The sequence below is a fragment of the Ambystoma mexicanum genome, chromosome 1q (genome assembly GCF_040938575.1).
Source record: "Ambystoma mexicanum isolate Mex_15411 chromosome 1q, UKY_AmexF1_1, whole genome shotgun sequence".
NCBI lineage: Eukaryota > Metazoa > Chordata > Amphibia > Caudata > Ambystomatidae > Ambystoma > Ambystoma mexicanum.
In genome coordinates this window covers 491,183,216-491,200,755 of record NC_090922.1, presented here as the reverse complement: position 1 = coordinate 491,200,755, position 17,540 = coordinate 491,183,216, and the positions used below count along the sequence as shown (strand labels likewise).

Below are 17,540 nucleotides of genomic sequence, written 5' to 3'. Positions count from 1 at the left end.
CCTGCAAATGAAATTCGGCCCATTAGGGGCCTATGGACAACAAACCACTTCCGCCTATGCAAAGACGAATTAGAAAAAGAATCGGTGAAACATCTCCTTTTGAGCAGCCCATCGACCTTCAAATGGAGAAGGGCCTTCCTTGGACCCCTATTTAAACCAAGTCTTCTGTTTGAAGAAGAGGTGTGGTGGAGTCGTCTTTTGAGTGGTTCTAAAACATCATGGTCTCTAGCAACCACAAAAATGTTAAGGGCAGCCTTGGATGAATGCTCTAAACAAGCCGCAGACAAAAACTTACCATGCCCATGATTTGTGAGAAAGGAAATTGTAACAGGATAGGCCCAAGGAACCAACTAAAGAAAAGAAAGCAACAGGTCTTAAAATAAGAAAGAAAAGAAGAAAGGAAGAAGAAACGGAATAAACCATTTAAGAACATTTTGCCAAATCATTGATTTGATAAATGCAAATAAATGAAAATAAAAATTAAAAAAAAACACAACCCAGTTGAAAGCTCGCCCATTGTCGGATCAAAGACAGCCTTTGATTGGAGGAGAATTCCTTCAAAAATAAGTGCACTGTTTGGTTGGTAACTGCAAAAAAATTGGTTTGTTAAAGTGATCACAGCAACAATTGGATACATTGCTAGTAACCGAGGATCCCTGTCTCTAAAGGTCGAGCAATACAGAGAGAGTGCTGTTATTTACCAACTCCAATACCATTGGAAAACATGTCTTAAAAGAAAACTTGCAAACACGCCCACCAACAAAGCACACACATTCCTCGCTAATACCACACTGATCAAAATCAGGGCCTAAGCATGAACTAAGACTAAACTACTGAAAAACGGGTCGTTGAGAGATTTTTGAAGTACTCACACTCCCTTCCCCTGGAAAAAAAAATAGCTTTAGCAAAAGAAGGTCCATGCAGAGACTGGAAGAAGGAAGAACGTCAAAGGGAGGCGAGTGCCCGTGTGTGAACATTTCTGCTTGTAGTTTAGCACATTTACTATGGAAACTGCACTCTGGTCAACTATAAGCAGACACATTTGCTATTTGTACTTAGTATAAAACGAAGGGATTTGCACAAGATCTGTAAAAAATGGCCTTCTCTGGCTTCAATGACATTGTATGACCAAATAACTTGATCTTCAGTAATAGGCTGAGAATTCTGCCATGAGAAAACATATGAAACTTCGGAGATTGTGAAGAGGATGGTAATTTTTATTTATGAAGCGCCTATACACAAGGCAAGTGTTTCAAAGCACTCAAGGAGGGCGGGAACAAGGGGAAAAGACAACAGTCGTTCAGAGCCCTTGAAATTCTGCAACGATAATAGTCTGCACAGGCAGAGTAAATGCATATACTACAGTTAACAGTTGATATAACAGCAAATAGGTCTGACGACGATGCTGCAGTTTTTCCAAGTGCAAATGATCTTCCAGCAAGGTGCATTCAGGTCATGCAAGTGCACAGGTGGTTACTGAGGGGGAGGTTTAGGAGGAGGTGACAAGTCCTGGGGGTGGGGGCGTCCAAGTGCACCAGTCAGTGGAGACTGGGGTAAGTGCAGAGAGAGCAACTGTCTTGGATAATTTCTCAAGTGCAGTGATGGTGAGGCGGGAGTGCCAGGGACCTGTGAGACTCTGAGGTGCACCAGGCGGCCAGTCGGCAAGCTGTATGGAAAAAGGAGGGAAGAGAGGGAAAGAGCAGAGGGATAGGTTAGCAGGGTAGAGGGCGAGAGAGGGAAGTGGAGAAGAAGAAAGTCTTGAGGAGTTTCCAAAAATTAAGGAGATCAGGCTCAAGACGGAGGGCGGCAGGGAGGATATTCCAGAGGGAGGCCCCTGCTGAGGATAAAGATCTCCCTCCAAATCTCTGCTTGGAGAACCGGCTCACTTGCAGAAGGTCGGAGGTAGATAAGCGAAGGGCTCGGGAGGGACAGTATTTAGGTAGGCATTGTTGCAGATGGGTAGGTCCCAGGCCCCAGAAAGCCTTGTGGACAACACAGAGGGTCTTAGCTTGATCCTTGCAGCCACGGGGCACCAGTGGAGGGATTTCAGCACTGGAGAGATGCAGTCCATGGTCTTGAGGCCAAGGATAAGTCTCACGGTTCTGTTCTGTATGAGTTGCAGAGGGTGAAGAGCCGAAGCAGGGAGGTTGAGGAAGAGGCCATTGTAATATTCCAGCCTAGAGAGAACCAGGGATCTGGAGACAGTGAGCAGCTGGGGGAAAGTGAGAAAAGGTAGAGTGCCCTCTAAGGAGGTGTAGCTGATAGTTGGACTTTTTTGAGATGTCCGAAATGTGAGAGGAAAAGGATAGAGTGGGTCGAAGATGACCCCAAGGTTTTTAGCTTTGCAGGTGGGTGCGGGCACAGGGCCAAGGGAGGCCGGCCAGAGCGAAATTGGGAAGGCGGGAGCAGGGGTCCCAATGCGAACAATCTCAGTCTTACTGGCATTGAGGCAAAGGTTGTGTGCAGCACACCTTGACTGAATCGCAGACATGCAGTCAGATATAAGGGAGGAAGAGGAGGCGGCTGAGGGGAGCTTGAAAGATAGTTGTGTGTCATCAGTATAACACTGGAAGTTAGAGGTGAACGTGGCAATCACACATGCCAAGGTAGCCATATAGACATTGAAGAACCAGGGGGGAAGGTTAGATCCCTGCGGAATGCTGGAGGTTGAGAAAGTGATAGTCGAGAGAAAGGCTCTGGGTTCCAGCTGGGTTGGGCGGTCGGAGAGAAAGGCAAACCATGCCAGAGCCTGATCTGTGATTCCCAGGGTGTCACAGAGGCGTACGATCAGGATGTTGTGGTTACCCATGTCAAAGGCAGAGGAGAATGAGGACAGAGGGAGTGTTAGTGTCAAGGTTTGAGAGCAGGTCTTCATGGGTGTTCAGAAGAGCAGTTTCAATGCCTCTGGATGCCCTAAGGCTAGATTGATGGTCATGGAAGCAACCAATAGATTCCGTATGGAGGGTCAGCTGAGAGATAGCCAACTTCTGCAGGGGTTTGCCCAGGAAAGGAGTGATAGAGATAGGCCGGTAGTTTGTTGGAATGGAGGGGTCGGCAGACAGTTTCTTGAGAAGAGGGCGCACAAGGGAGTACTTAAGAGCAGTTGGGAAAACTCCAGTGGAAAAGGAGAGATTGCAGAGATCAGCCAAGGCTGGGGCGAGGGAGTCAATATTGTCCATAATGGTTTTGGAGGGGCAGGGGTCCACCTGTTTGGATGAAGCCTTCATAGATCAGACTTGTCTGGCGACCTCATCAGGTGTGACGGGTAAGAGAGAATAGGCGGGAAGTTGAGGGGGGTCAAGGGAGGCTCCGGTGTTGGTGTATGCTATGGTGTGGGAGAGAAGAAGGAAAGGATGTCTTGGGTTTTTGTGATGAAGTGTGCAGCCAGGGCCGAGCAAAGGTCCTGGGTGGGTGTGACAGAAGAAGAGGTTGCTGCAGGATTGGCCAATTCCTTACAGACTTTGAAAAGTTCGGCAGTGTTGCTTGATGCCGCAGAGATGCGGCCTTGAATAAAGACTCCTTTCTTGTAGCGGATGCAGAGTCGATATTGCCTTTGAAGGAGGCGGCAGGCCAGTTTGTCAGATGGTCCGCCCGACAAATTCCATTTCCGCTCAGCTGCCCTACACTTGCGCTTAAGGGCAGCCAGATCAGAGTCGTACCAAGAGTTGCACTTTTTGGAAGGCTTCAGTCAGACCCTCATGACAGGGGCAAGAGTATGAAGAGTGTTGGAGATAGAGAGATTGAGTTTAGTGAGGGCTGTGTCAGGGTGGGAGTCAGCCGCAGGAATGGGAGGAGGACAGTAGGTGGAGGCAAAGGCGGCCACTGTCACTTTTTTCATAGGTCTGGTGACTTTAAAATCGAGTGGTCGTGCCGGGTGTGCCACTACAAGAGGAGAGCTTCAGGTGTGTTGAGAGAGGTACTGAGAGGGTTAGAGTGAAGGATGTCAGTAGAGATGAGAGCATCCAAAGTGTGGCCCGGAGTGTGCGGGGAGCGAGAGGGTAGGATAGAGAGCGAGAGAGAGTCGCATAGGTTGCAGAAAGGAGTCAGGAGAGTCCAGATGGATGTTGAGATCACCCATCAGGAGGAGTTGAGAGAAGGAAGAAAGTAGAGTGGAGGCCAGGTCAGCCCATTCTGAGTGGAAGAGAGTGGACTGTCCTGGTGGCCGACAGAAGGTGACCATAAGGAGATTTAGGAGAGAGTGAGAGCCTGCAGACTAGCCACTCGAAGGAGGAGTAGGCCTGAGTTGGTATGATGGACACAAGTATCCATTCTGGGAAGATCAGTGCCACTCCACGACCTGTCTTCTTTGGCCTGTGCGGATTTTGTAGCCTTCAGGGAGGAGTGTGTCAAAGCTTGTGACAGAGCTGTCCTTGAACCATGTCTCTGTGATGGCGAGCACATCAAGATCCATGAGTTCCAGGAGGTTGCAGATGTTTGACAGCCTAGCGAGTGTTGAGCGTGGCAATGTGGAGTAGCTTGCCATCTTTGCAGGTCTTCCACAGTGGGGCACAGGGGACAGTGGACCCCCCTCGAGGGTGGCAAGAGGGCCAAAGGGATAGTGGAGGATGGTGGAGGAGCCAAGGCCGACAAGGGAGCCGAGATGGTTGTGCAAGGCAAGGGTGCCTGTGCATAGGAGGAGGAAGGCACAGTGGGCAAGGGAGCCTGTGCAGAGGAGGAGGAAGGCACAGAGGGCAAGGGAGCCTGTGCAGAGGAGGAGGAAGGCACAGTGGGCAAGCGAGCCTGTGCAGAGGAGGAGGAAGGCACAGAGGGCAAGGGAACCTGTGCAGAGGAGGAGGAAGGCACAGTGGGCAAGGGAGTTTGTGCAGAGGAGGAAGTAGGCACGTAGGGCAAAGGAGCCTGGCCAGAGGGAGAGGTAAGGTTAGAGAGGCGAGGGAGGAGCCTGTCAAAGAGAAGAAGGTTAGGTTGAGGACCCTGAACCATGATGGTTCCATTGAAATAGACATTAATGATGACTCTGGAAATGGCAAAGAGGTCAAGAAGAACCTCCCAGAGAGTGCCATCATTAATGGGGGAAGAGGCGATAGGAGAGAGAAAGCCAACCATGTAGCGCATCCATAGTTCAGGTGCGTTAACGAAGACAAGGATGTCAGTGAGAGTCTCTCTGGCAGAAGCCGTGACATAGGTGTCTGCAATAGGAAGGTCTGGGTTTGAGCCCAGTATGTCCTTCTTAAGTTTAATTCGGCTAGATTTAGCGATAGGAGAGGGATAGGAGATAGCGAAGCAGTTGGAGAAGATAGGAGAACTAGATAGTGACATAACTAGCTTCAGTGGTGAGGAGGATAATTACCAGTCTGAATTATTGGAGCACAGGGAGGATGGGGGCATAAGTGAGGGGAGGGAGGCAGAGGGTAGTGCACACAGGTAAATTCAACTTTAGCAGGACTGAATGAAATCACAATGCGGCCACTGGGCACCGCTAAGTTAGATGTTTAGGAGGACAGAATGAAATCACAATGCAGCCACTGGGCACAGCTAAGGTCAAATGTTAGCAGACAGAATGAAATCACAATGCAGACACTGGGCACAGCTAAGTTCCAATGTTAGCGACAGAATTAAATCATATTGCAGCCACTGGGCACAGCTAAGTTCGATTTTTAGCAGGACAGAATGAAATCACAATGAAGCCACTGGGCAGACCTAAGTTCAAATGTTAGCAGACAGAATGAAATCACAATGCAAAGACTGGGCACAGATAAATTCAAATGTTAGCAGACAGAATACAATCACAATGCAGCCACTGGGCACAACTAAGTTCCAATGTTAGCAGACAGAACACAATCACAATGCAGACAGTGGGAACAGATAAGGATGGCATGTTGGGGTTGTCATAGGTGGTTTCTTCCAATCAAGGTAAGAGTGGATATTCTGCAGGAGGAATTCGGTGACAGCTGGCGAGAGGAGATAAGTCTCCAGTTAGGTGGCACCATTTGTGCATACCGTGGTAACGTCTGCCATTGAACTTGAGAAGTTCCCATACGCGCAGAAAGCTTCAGTGCTGCAGCCACGTAAAATGGTCATGGTACTAGCACTTGAGCCTGCACAGAGAATAGTGATAATAAATAATTATAATGATGCATACCTCCTGATAAACAGTATGAAAATATTGTTCATTATTACCGCAGACAATAGTTAGCACCGCTTTTGGCACTTAACTTGCAGAACTGATTTACAAACGTCCGAAGATGGAACTACTGATTGGACCATGTAGAGATTGGAAACATTGACCTGCAAGTTACACTTATACCTCTGAAGTGAGTCGCCAAGCTGCTAGCAGTCTAGCTTACAGTGATAGCAAGGACCCGGCTGATCCTTCAACCCCACACCACGGGCTCGATTTGCAAACATTTTTGTGGATACAAATGTATTTATGTGGTGACAAATGTACACATTGGGAGTGCCAAAAACAGTGCCTAATTCACCAACAGTGAATTCCGGCATGTATGGCTGGTTGCAGATGAACATAAATATGCATATGTGCAATCTGTGCACACACCGCACAAATGCAACTTAGTGGGTGGTAAGTGGATGAACCTTGTTTCATTTGAACAATTGGTGTGTTTGGTCGAGTGGCACCATAGCCTGGCAATCCAATTGAAGGACAGACCCGGTGGAACATTCAAATTCCCAAATCAATACCAAGGCACTTGTCCGTGTATCAATTTGCACCTGTTCTAACATTTCTACCCCAAAAGTGGTTAGCTTTAACTACAATTTGACACCACTTTCAGGTAAAAAAAAGTTTAAAAGTGCTTACCTTGGTCCCTTGTCATGTTACGTTGGCCTTCTAGGAATACAGCCTAGTGATTTGCTTGATTTGTGTGAGTCAGGTAAACTTAGCACACTAAGTGAAAAAGGGGGGAAATGCACCTGATGCATATTGGAATCCTTGTGAATCAACTCGCCTGTGCTATTTGGATGTGGTTGCTGGTATACATCGTGCATCCCAAAACGTGCACAGACAAAGTGCATTTTTTGTGAATCAGCCCCAAAGTGATATACTTATCATCGGCCCATGAAATGTTCATATCTACAATCAGATTGACCCTGGAGCTGGCTCCCTGCAGGAAGCTGTTAGCTGCCCTTCAATGTATCTGTCACATCTGTTCCAAATCATTTGCACATCTGACTCAAATGTGACCCTGGTGGGATCTGTTATCTCTAATCCACTGTGACCCCTTTCTCAGCACCACCGCTGTGATCCTGGAATATCCACCTAATGAGCCCTTGAAGTTCCCACCCTCCTGTCCACCCCCTTACCACATAGACACTGTCTATAGCACTGACCACAAACTGGATTGCCTCATGGACTGGTTAATAATTGAAGTCACAATTCCAAACTTCCATGGTCCTCATTGTTTTGTTGCAGATGGAGGAAAAGCGTGTCAGACCAAGCATGTTTCCATAGGTGCTCAGCCAAGAGGCTACTATACTAGGCTCTAATGTCTGCACCATTTGCAATTCGATCATATGCCCCCAAGGCATTCTTCTGTGTTCACTGCGCTCTTTGTAATTCGGTTATAACCCGTCAGATCCCACCCCCTCTAAGCTTAATTTGACCATATGTGCATTCTCTCTACGACCATGTTATCTGTTATGAATGTGATCTAATTATATGAAACGTTTGGTTCCTGCTACACGGAGCCCAATGAAGCCTGTCAGGATTTTGTCACTGTCCCACTCCTACCAGTAGTTCAGAAGGCAGCCCGACTTTTAACAGCCAATTTTCTATCTTCTCCCACCTTTCAGTGTCTGGGCTGTCATGTGACTGACAATGTCTTACATCTCCCAGACTTTCAACAATTAACCTGCGAAAGGTCTGACCAAAATCTAAAGGAACTTGCATATTACTTCAACCTCTCCACTCATGATCCCAACGTAGGACACAGATATTCCTTTTTATCACTGCTTTTTAATTCATTCAATTTATATCCAAAGAATTTCTTATTTCAGGCGTATATTTCAACACCCAATCTGCATAATCCCTATTTCAGGCCCTCTGTAAAGCACACAAAAATCAACCATTATTATTTAAGTACAATACTTTATGGAATCATGAAAAATAAAAGTACTCTTACTCCAAATCTGTTCTCAGAAAACCTGCATACTTGTATTACGGTTGGTATGAATTAATCGGTCTCCCATATTGCAAGCCCAATGACCAGAAGAGCTTTAATACTCTTTCCAGTAAATAAGAGACATGAAATACATACGAAATATCTGGTTCCCAATGGGTATGTTGTAGATCATCACTAGCGACAATGAAAAAGGCCTGAATAGCTCATCTTCGCCTGTTACCGATATGGGTCTCTGTCTATTGACCTTCCATGCCATTGCTCTCCTTAAAATTAACAGACCCTGATTGATAGCAATAAAAAATGCATTATTTATAGCCGATTTCCTATAACCATTCCCCACAATATGCACATACATACACCTATCAAAATGTCTGCATGTAAGGCACAGCAGTTTTAGTCAGTCCCTGCGGCTTTGCAGATATTGAACATATCACTACAACAATGGTTACTTATCAACAAACTCATGGAAGACACCTCCATTTACGTTGTGTAAATAAACCTGCATAATTGTCTGCATGTCAGCTGATATAGTTTTACAATAGACGGGGTAATTCATAGATTTCAGCGCAGAGGCAGCTCACGCAAGCAGCGCAGAGAGGGATCGTGCGCCTGCATGAGCCAGCCGTGTGCACTAAACAGCATTCTGGCACACCGCATATTCATGGAATTCCCAATGCAAAAAGAGCCCTGGGGCAGAGAACGTCCCGCAGCGCCAGTTACGCCCCCAATAATGCCCCTCGCGCAAGGAAAAGCTATCAAAATCCCCAATCCAGCACAAAGGGCTGCGCTAACCCTGGACCAGCTAACAGGGCCGCTACACAGCAAACACCGAGCGGGGAACGTGTATTCCTGGGGTGCGCTGGAATTATCACAAGCGGTAGGGCCTGCGTGAGCGGGGTATGTGTATTTGGGGTGTACGCGGGGAGTTTCACACGCGATAGGCCTTGGCCGAGCGGGGCACGTGTATTACTGGGGTTCGCAGGGAATATCACACGCGGTAGGCCCTGTGCGAGCAGGCTACGTGTATTTGGGGGGTTTGCAGGGAGTTTCACACACGGTAGGCCCTGTGCGAGCAGGCTACGTGTATTTGAGGGGTTCGCGGGGAGTTTCACACACGGTAGGGCCTGTGCGAGCGGGGTATGTGTATTCCTGGGGTGCTCTGGAATTATCATACGCGGTAGGCCCTGTGCGAACGGGGTACGTGTATTACTGGGGTTCGCGGGGAGTTTCACACGCAATAGACCTTGGCCGAGCGGGGCATGTGTATTACTGGGGTTTGCGGGGAGTCTCACACGCGGTAGGCCCTGTGCGAGCAGGCTACGTGTATTTGGGGGGTTCACGGGGAGTTTCACACGCGGTAGGCCCTGTGCGAGCAGGCTATGTGTATTTGGGGGGTTCGTGGGGAGTTTCACATGCGGTAGGCCCTGTGCGGGCGGGGTACGTGGATTTCGGGGGTGCGCAGGGAGTCCCACACGTGAATTGGCAATGTGGGTCCTCCCAGGTGTGCCCTCTACCCCCTCCACGGCCCCTGCAGGCAGCCCATCCACCATGGCCATGCCCCCCAGCCAGGCCACGTGTCACCTTGCACTAGTGATCACCAACTCATGTCCCCCTGCACCTCCACACCCCAGCAGTGAGGGGCACCTGCCAGCAGGCCCCCACTCATGTCCCACTCATGTTCCCCTGCACTCCCACCCCCCAGCAGTGAGGGCACCTGCCAGCAGGCTCCCACTCATGTTCCCCTGCACCCCCACCCCCAACAGTGAGGGGCACCTGCCAGCAGGCCCCCACACATGTCTCACTCATGTTCCCCTGCACCCCCACCCCCCAGCATTGAGGGGCACCTGCCAGTAAGCCTTCACTCATGTCCCACTCATGTTCCCCTGCACCCCCACCCCCCAGCAGTGAGGGGCACCTGCCAGGAGGCCCCCACTCATGTTCCACTCATGTTCCCCTGCACCTCCACCCCCCAGCAGTGAGGGGCACCTGCCAGCAGGCCCCCACTCATGTTCCCCTGCACCCCCACCCCCCAGCAGTGAGGGGCACCTGCCAGAAGGCCCCCACTCATGTTCCCCTGCACCCCCACCCCCCAGCAGTGAGGGGCACCTGCCAGCAGACTCCCACTCATGTCGCCCTGCACCCCCACCCCCCAGTAGTGAGGGGCACCTGCCAGCAGGCCCCCACTCATGTCCCACTCATGTTCCCCTGCACCCCCACCCCCCAGCAGTGAGGGGCACCTGCCAGCAGGCTCCCACTCATGTTCCCCTGCACCCCCACCCCCTAGCAGTGAGGGGCACCTGCTAGCAGGCCCCCACTCATGTCCCCCCTACATGACATGAAGATGCACAATCATGGCCCACTTCTACACCAAAATACCACAGCATGCCACCCCATTCTTGAGACACAGTGATTTCCTAATTCACCCCAAACTGACATGCCATCTAAAGACACAAACCAAAAGTCAACTATGTACATCAAAACATGTCCCTCACACACACACAATGTTTGGCATTGATTGTGTAAACCCACATTTTCACATGCATGAACCCAATGAGCGAATCACACACATGGGAGTAAAATATCAAAATGTATTACAGACAAAAATAAAGCCATGAAATGAAAGCATAAAAAAATAGCAAACATGAAATGAAAAGCATGTCCAAAAGATGAGTAAATGAAAAGTATAACCAATCCAAAGAAATCCAAAAGAAAAATAGTCCAAGCTCTCCCTCCACCAAAGCAAATCCAAAGGAAACGTAAAAAGAAAAATCCATCAATCCATGGTGAAATCCAAAGAAAAAGTTCAAATTAACCAATTGTACAACTATGTACAATCCATTGTCAAAAAGAAAAATTCATTAATCCATGTTCAAATCCAAATGAAAAGTTCAAATAAATCCATTGTCCAACTATGTACAATCCATTGTCAAGGGTCCATGAGCCCAACTAAAGAAATGAAACCTACCTAAGAAAATACCTAAGAAAAAAACTATATACAAATGTGTGGGGCATAGTCCAATCACCCCAAATCAAAGGAACACGAGCCAGGGCATCATTGAACTCCCGCTCAATGTCCTGGAGGCGGTCCTCTTCCATGGCCCGAGGGTTCGCAGGGATGATGACATGTTGACCTCCAAATCCCTGCGAATTGCCTCGAGGCACTCGGCGCGCCTCAGTGCCCTCTGCATGGAGTTCTCTGCCCTGACCATTGTGAGCCATGCCTCTTCCACTCGCTGCCGCTCCGCATCTATGGCGTGGCCCAACCGCTGCCACACGGAAGACACTTGTAATCCTGGGTCCTCCTGCCCTCTGGCCGATGCCTGCCCCTCCGATGTCGATGGCCCCGAGCCATCATGGCTCCCACCATGTTGCTGCTGCTGCTGTGCCTGTGCCCCTGCGCTTGCTGCCTGCACGTCCTCCTCTGGCTGGGGTGCAGTTGTCGTGGTGGCCACCCCTGCTGGACGTCCGACTCCCGACTGTGGCAGGGATGTGTCCTCCACCAGCCTGGCCACTGGGTCAGAGGCAGCTCCACAGGGTACCCAGGTGATACATGGGTGGGAAGATGGCATGGAGGACGACTGGCGCCTAGGGGGTTCAGGTGAGGAGGGAGTCGCAAGAAGGTCCATCACACGGAGGAATCCAGCACTGGTGACCCGTCCCAGTAGGTCAACGCGGTCAAAGAGGCATCCGAGATGACATGCAGTGTCTTCGCGAAAACACTACAGGTCACCTTGCATGCCCCGTTGACGCAACGCTATCCCAGCCAGGACAGGCTCAACCTGGTCCCGGATAGCCACGTCCGCAGGGAGAGGAAGGCCAGTTGTTGTGTGCTCATCCCCTCCCTGAAAACGGGTCTGGACGTAGGCATCCCTGCTGGTGTCGGATGATGCAGTCACAGGATCAGGGACAGGATTACACACAGGCACCTCCGCGGCGGCCTGTGCTGCCTCCTGTCCCTGCCCCTGCACTGCACCTCTAGCACCAGTGGAATCCCCACCTCCAGACCTTGTGTGTGTCCCTTCCACGGCCTCCTCCTCCACCAAACCCCCCACCAACCTGGATGACTCCATGCCATCTTCCTCCGTCGGACCCTGTGGGGTCTCAGCTGCCCCTACTGCTGCCGAGGAGTCCATCTCCGACCTCTGCCTCTTGGACCTACCCTCGGCAGCTGCGACCTGGGACGCGGCACCAGACTCCTCACTCCCCGACGAGATGACAATCTGGGAGGGGAGCCGGGCCTTGCGTCTCCAGCTGGTGGTGCGATCCCTGCCACTTTGCTCCACAGCACCCTCTCTGCCCTCTTCATCAGTTGATGATGCATACAGGGTGCGATAGAACACAGGCATCAGGGCACTGTACAATGGACTGTACAATGGACTGATACACACATGACAGTTGTACATGAGTGGCAGTGTCAAACTTCAGACATGGCATCACACTCCCCAACACACGTCATTTCAACTCACACACATGAGCAATTCAACAGCAATATTGCACCAGGCAGCACCATCCATACACAAACAACAGCACGAGCAGCCGAAGGTGAGCCTGACATCACATGAAACACGGGGAGTGCACAACACATGCACACACACCACAATACCTACATGCATGTGTACATCTCCACAAACTGTTGCAGTGATGACATCCCCATCCATGTCACATTTGGCAATCTGCCTTCTACATGTCAGTGTCACATGCATCCATGTTTCATCACAGTTGCACACTTGTCAAATACACACACATGCACATGTACACAGTGCAGATACATGCAGCAGGAACCACCATCCATGTGTGACACCACACCTGCATTTGGCCAGCATAATTACCAACACATACACCATCGATGTGTCTCACACATGAGAGGACTCACATGTGTCAGCCTCACACCCCTGTACATACACATCCATACATGGCCCTACAAAAACACATGTGCAACCTGCACACTACCATCACACCACAACACGCACAGCGTCCAATCAGTATGCATGTACACTTACCGCTCAACTCCAGACGGGTCTGACTCTCAAGGACCTGGACGTGGAGCGCTGGGCGTATGTGTTCCAGGACCCTCATTTGGTGGTCTGACAGCTGGCCCCGGCGCCACTTGGCATCTGCTGCCTTCAAGAGGTGCTGGGCCTTGTCGAGGGTCCTGGACCTGAAGTCCTCCCAGCGCTTCTTGACATGTTTGATGTTGCGGACTGCCACCCCCTCCTCGTTGATGGCAGTCACGATGTCCATCCAGATCCTCGTCCATCCTTCATAGTCGGCACGCAAACTTCCAAAGAGGGCATCATGCTGCCCCAGGACTTGCTCCAGCAGGACACCAACTTCCCTGGCACTGAAGCTGGTGGCCCTCTGCCTCTCTGGCTGGGGGTTGCCAGTGGTGTCAGATGGAGTTGTGCACGACATGGCAAGCCCAGAGGCAGATTTGGGTGGGCAACTGGGTCCTGGGGCTGGGCTTTGGAGCGATGGTATCCCAGTCGGGAGTCTTCAGTTCCAGCAGGGGTGGTCACAGCAACTGCACGCCTGGCTGACGTGCAGGCAGCAAATAGCAGGGCACGTGGGCAGCAGGCAGTCAGGCAGCAGCAGATGGCAGGTGTGAGCGTGCTCAGGGCTGTGGGTGGCAGGAAAATGGCCTTCAGGGCAGGAGCCTGGTCTTCCGTGTGTTTACGCGTGGCCAGCTTGATACGGAGTGATTTGGCACGTGAAAAAAGTGCACGTCAGCGTGAAATCTGAGGAAAGGCCCTTAGCGCGTAAGCGCGTCTGTGATGTTACGCGCGTGGGCGTTGCCCACAACACGGGTGCATAGTGAATCTGCACGTGAAGACACAGCACGTATGCAAATTCATTGGACCAAAGGCCCTTAGCGCATAAGCGCGTCTGTGACGTGACGCGCAAGGGCGTTTCCCTCAACACGGGTGCATGTTCATTGTACACGTGCAAAAACTGCACGTCCGAGTTTCATCTCGTGTAATTGGAGGAAAGGGCCTTACCGTGTACACGCGTAAGTGACGTTGTACGTGTGGGCCTGTTTAAAAGGTACGTGTAGGACACCATTTTCTTGTACATGCTTTTCATGGAGAGCGAGTGGGTGAATTTTGTACTTCTTGTCGGTTCACACGCGATAACTTCACAACGGTTCAAGTTCGTACTCCCTGTTACCTCTGACAGCGTTCAATTCTTCTTTTGGCCTTTTTCCTCAAACAGCGTTCAATTCTTCTTTTGTCCTGTTTCCTCAGACAGCGTACAATTCTTCTTTTGGCGGGAGTGTTGCCAACGCGCACACGCGCGTATTTTTCATGTTATTTTTCCAGGCATACGGTGAGTCGCGCACGTATTTACCAACTGTGCTTGCCCCGTGTGTCGCGTACCCCTTCAGAGGTCATTGTAGGCTGCATGTATTACGCGTACGCTTATGTTTGTGTTTCTGGGTGCCACAGCATAGTGCAAGTTCATTTTTCAACGCCCGTGCTCCACGAGGGGTGCGTGCACGTTCATTTTTGTTTTTGGGGTGCCTGTGCGTTGCGTGACCCGTCATCTTCCCCCAGGGGTCACAGACAGCCTTGCTAGAGCACTAGGGTACGAATTCCATCTAGTACCCTACCCCTTTCACCCCCAATTGCCCAGGACAATAGTTTACTGCAACTCCCATACACACAAGAACATCAGTGCCATGGTTGGGAGGCAACCAAGCGGTAAGGGAGGCAAAGGTGGCCGACCTCCAAAAGGTGGGCGTGGTGGGCGCGGTAGGGGACGTGGCCAGGATTTGCAGGGTGCCCTATAGACCCCGTGCGTGGAGGACCAATCAGGGACACCCATGCCCCCCCCCCATGGTTGTGGGAAACGTAGCTGACACCATCCCAGCTCAGCCCTTGTTGGACCGGCCCATTTTGGCACCTGAACCGGCACAGGATGACTCCCAGGCTGACTTCCAGGTCAACAAGTCTAAGCCACGTGTGGCGGTGCAAGTTGCTGTCACCAGGCCACATGGATCTGGGGCAGCAATGTCATCTACTGCCCCAAATGGGCAGGGTGTGGAGGCTGCAGGGGCAGCTGCAGCTCTATCCACCCCAGCTCTGAGTCTCCCAGCCGGGACAGTGTCAGTCCAGGTCCATCAAACCGACGTTGGCCCTGCCAACATCACCCTGCAGCCAATGCCTGCACAAAGACCTATGGTCATTGTGCATTCGCACACTCCTAGTACCCAGTCTACCTGCGCTTCTGCCCCTACTGACCAGAGCAGCGTAAGCCACTCAGGATCCGCACCACCTTTGAAAAAGAAGAAGAAGTGTGCTCTGGCACTACAGGCTGAGACCCCAGACATGGCTACACACTCTGGCACGTCAAGGAAGCTTAGCTTTAATGATGCCGAACCTGATGCACTTGTGGCCTATGTGTCAGCACATAGCCGCAAAATGGTGGTGACTGCAGGGTGCAAGACCACACCTGGTCAACGTAGGGCACACTGGCAGACCATCGCGGACATCATTAGTGCCCTTGGATTTGTGAGGTGCACAGCTGATGATTGCTACAAGCGGTGGAATGACCTAAAACGCAGAGCAAAGAACAAGCTGGCCTCAAATCATGCCTCTACTCTGGTGACTGGCGGTGGGTCTCCACCAGAGGACAACCAACTCACTGAACATGAGTCTGTTGCTGGAACCTTCGTCACAAAGGAACAGATCCAAGGAGTGGGAGACCTACCAGATTACGACGCATTGTCCGGTGAGTGCCCATGCATGTGTGTGTAATCCATGTGTATGTTGTTTGGGTGACGGGTTCTGATTGAGTGCCAGGTGAGGGTGTGTACTCCTGAGTGGTATGGGTCACCCATGTGCTTCCTCCGAAACATTCACCGGCCTTGGAGTTGGGTATGACAGTATCCCTTCTGCCCACAGTAGCCAATTAGTGCCACATTACTGCAGTTGCCCTTGAACTGTCATCTTGCAACAACATTGTTCTGATTTTTTCAGTCTTCATTCAGGCTGATCGTTTAAATTCTCCCATTTTTGCAACGCATTTATCGGCTCTAATGCCACATATGTGACATGCTTATGTCATTGATTACACCCCACATTGGCCCACATTTGTTACCTTGTTATGTGAATGATTAGACCATTGAGGCTGATTGAGTATTGGCCTGCTCACATACATTTTTGGTGCCTGTTTGAATGTTATGTTATGTTATTTTGCATTTATATAGCGTCTTATATACCATTGGTATGGTCTGAAGGCGCTGGTAGGTTGAACGCCTTTGGGAACCGAAGTTCAGATCAGTAGAGAGAGTAGAGAGAGTCAAAAGGTGCATGTGAGCACCGGGTATGTGTGCAGCACATGCGATATCCGTGTATTAGCTGCTTCTTAGCGGTAGGTGTGGTGGTTGAGAGATCAGGAGAATGTGTTCGTTCAGGCAGGTTTTATCCAGAACGGCTGCGGCTGCGTTAGGCCTGAGGAGAACGCCTGGCTGGAGGGAGTGAGACCAGCAGTGTCAACATCGAATGATGTGGAGTGAGTGGCGGATGTTGGTATGAGAACAGTTATACCGAATGGTGTCATAGTATCTCTGTGTTCTAGTTGAGTGGTGATGTAAAGGAGAGAGTAAGCGTGGTGGTGTGATATGAAGATTTGTGTGCTCTTTCAAACGTTCTCTGCATTCTAGACCATACTATGTATATCACGCAATTCTATGCTTTCAAGTCCGTACCGTGCACACCTATCCATTCTATGCACCCCAGTTTGGTCCAATACACTCTGGTCCGCCCTGCGAAGTGTAGTCAGCTCAGCGCATGCGCTCTTGTTTGCCTCACCACTGTCCATTTGTCCGCCCCACGCATGCCCTCTTGTCTGCCTCGCGCATGCACTCTTGACTGCCCCAGGCATGCACTCTTGATGGCCCCAGGCATGTACTCCTGACTGCTTCATGCTCTACGCATTCAGTAGCTCAACATACTCATCCATTCTACACACTCATTAGTACCGGATGCGTCAGTGCTCGTTCGTTCTACGTACTCGTCGTCTCTACGTGACGCGCCAGTTCACTCTGGGCACTCGATCGCTCCAGGCACTCATCTGCTCCATGCACTCATCCGCTCCATACACTCATCCGCTCCATACACTGATCCATTCCCTACTCATTTACTCCCTACACTCGTCCACTCCCTACACTCGTCTGGTCCATACCCTCATCCGCTTCCTACACTCATTCACTCCATACATTCGCCAGGTCTGTACAATCGTCCGTTCCGGCGATAAACACACTCTCTGCACTTCCACATTCATCAACTATCCAGACTCGATGGCTCTACATACTCATCCGCTCCAAATACTCATCTGTTCTACACACTCATCCTGTTTTCGCTCATCCGTTCTGCACATTCATCCGGTTTGTGCATTCTTGCGTTCTACTCGCTTCTCTGAAGTTTACGCACTCATCCGCGTTAC

General features: G+C 50.6%; 1 protein-coding gene across 1 annotated transcript in view; it reads right to left on the bottom strand.

Moving 5' to 3' along the window:
* Nucleotides 1-1,196: 1,196 nt before the first annotated feature.
* Nucleotides 1,197-17,540, bottom strand: part of LOC138529320 (phospholipase A2 inhibitor and Ly6/PLAUR domain-containing protein-like) — a 183,250-nt gene continuing 166,906 nt past the window's right edge. Inside the window, exon 5 of the mRNA XM_069640824.1 lies at nt 1,197-6,056. Coding sequence (XP_069496925.1) covers nt 5,935-6,056 — 122 coding nt within the window. The 3' untranslated portion in view covers nt 1,197-5,934. The remainder of the gene's footprint in view (nt 6,057-17,540) is intronic.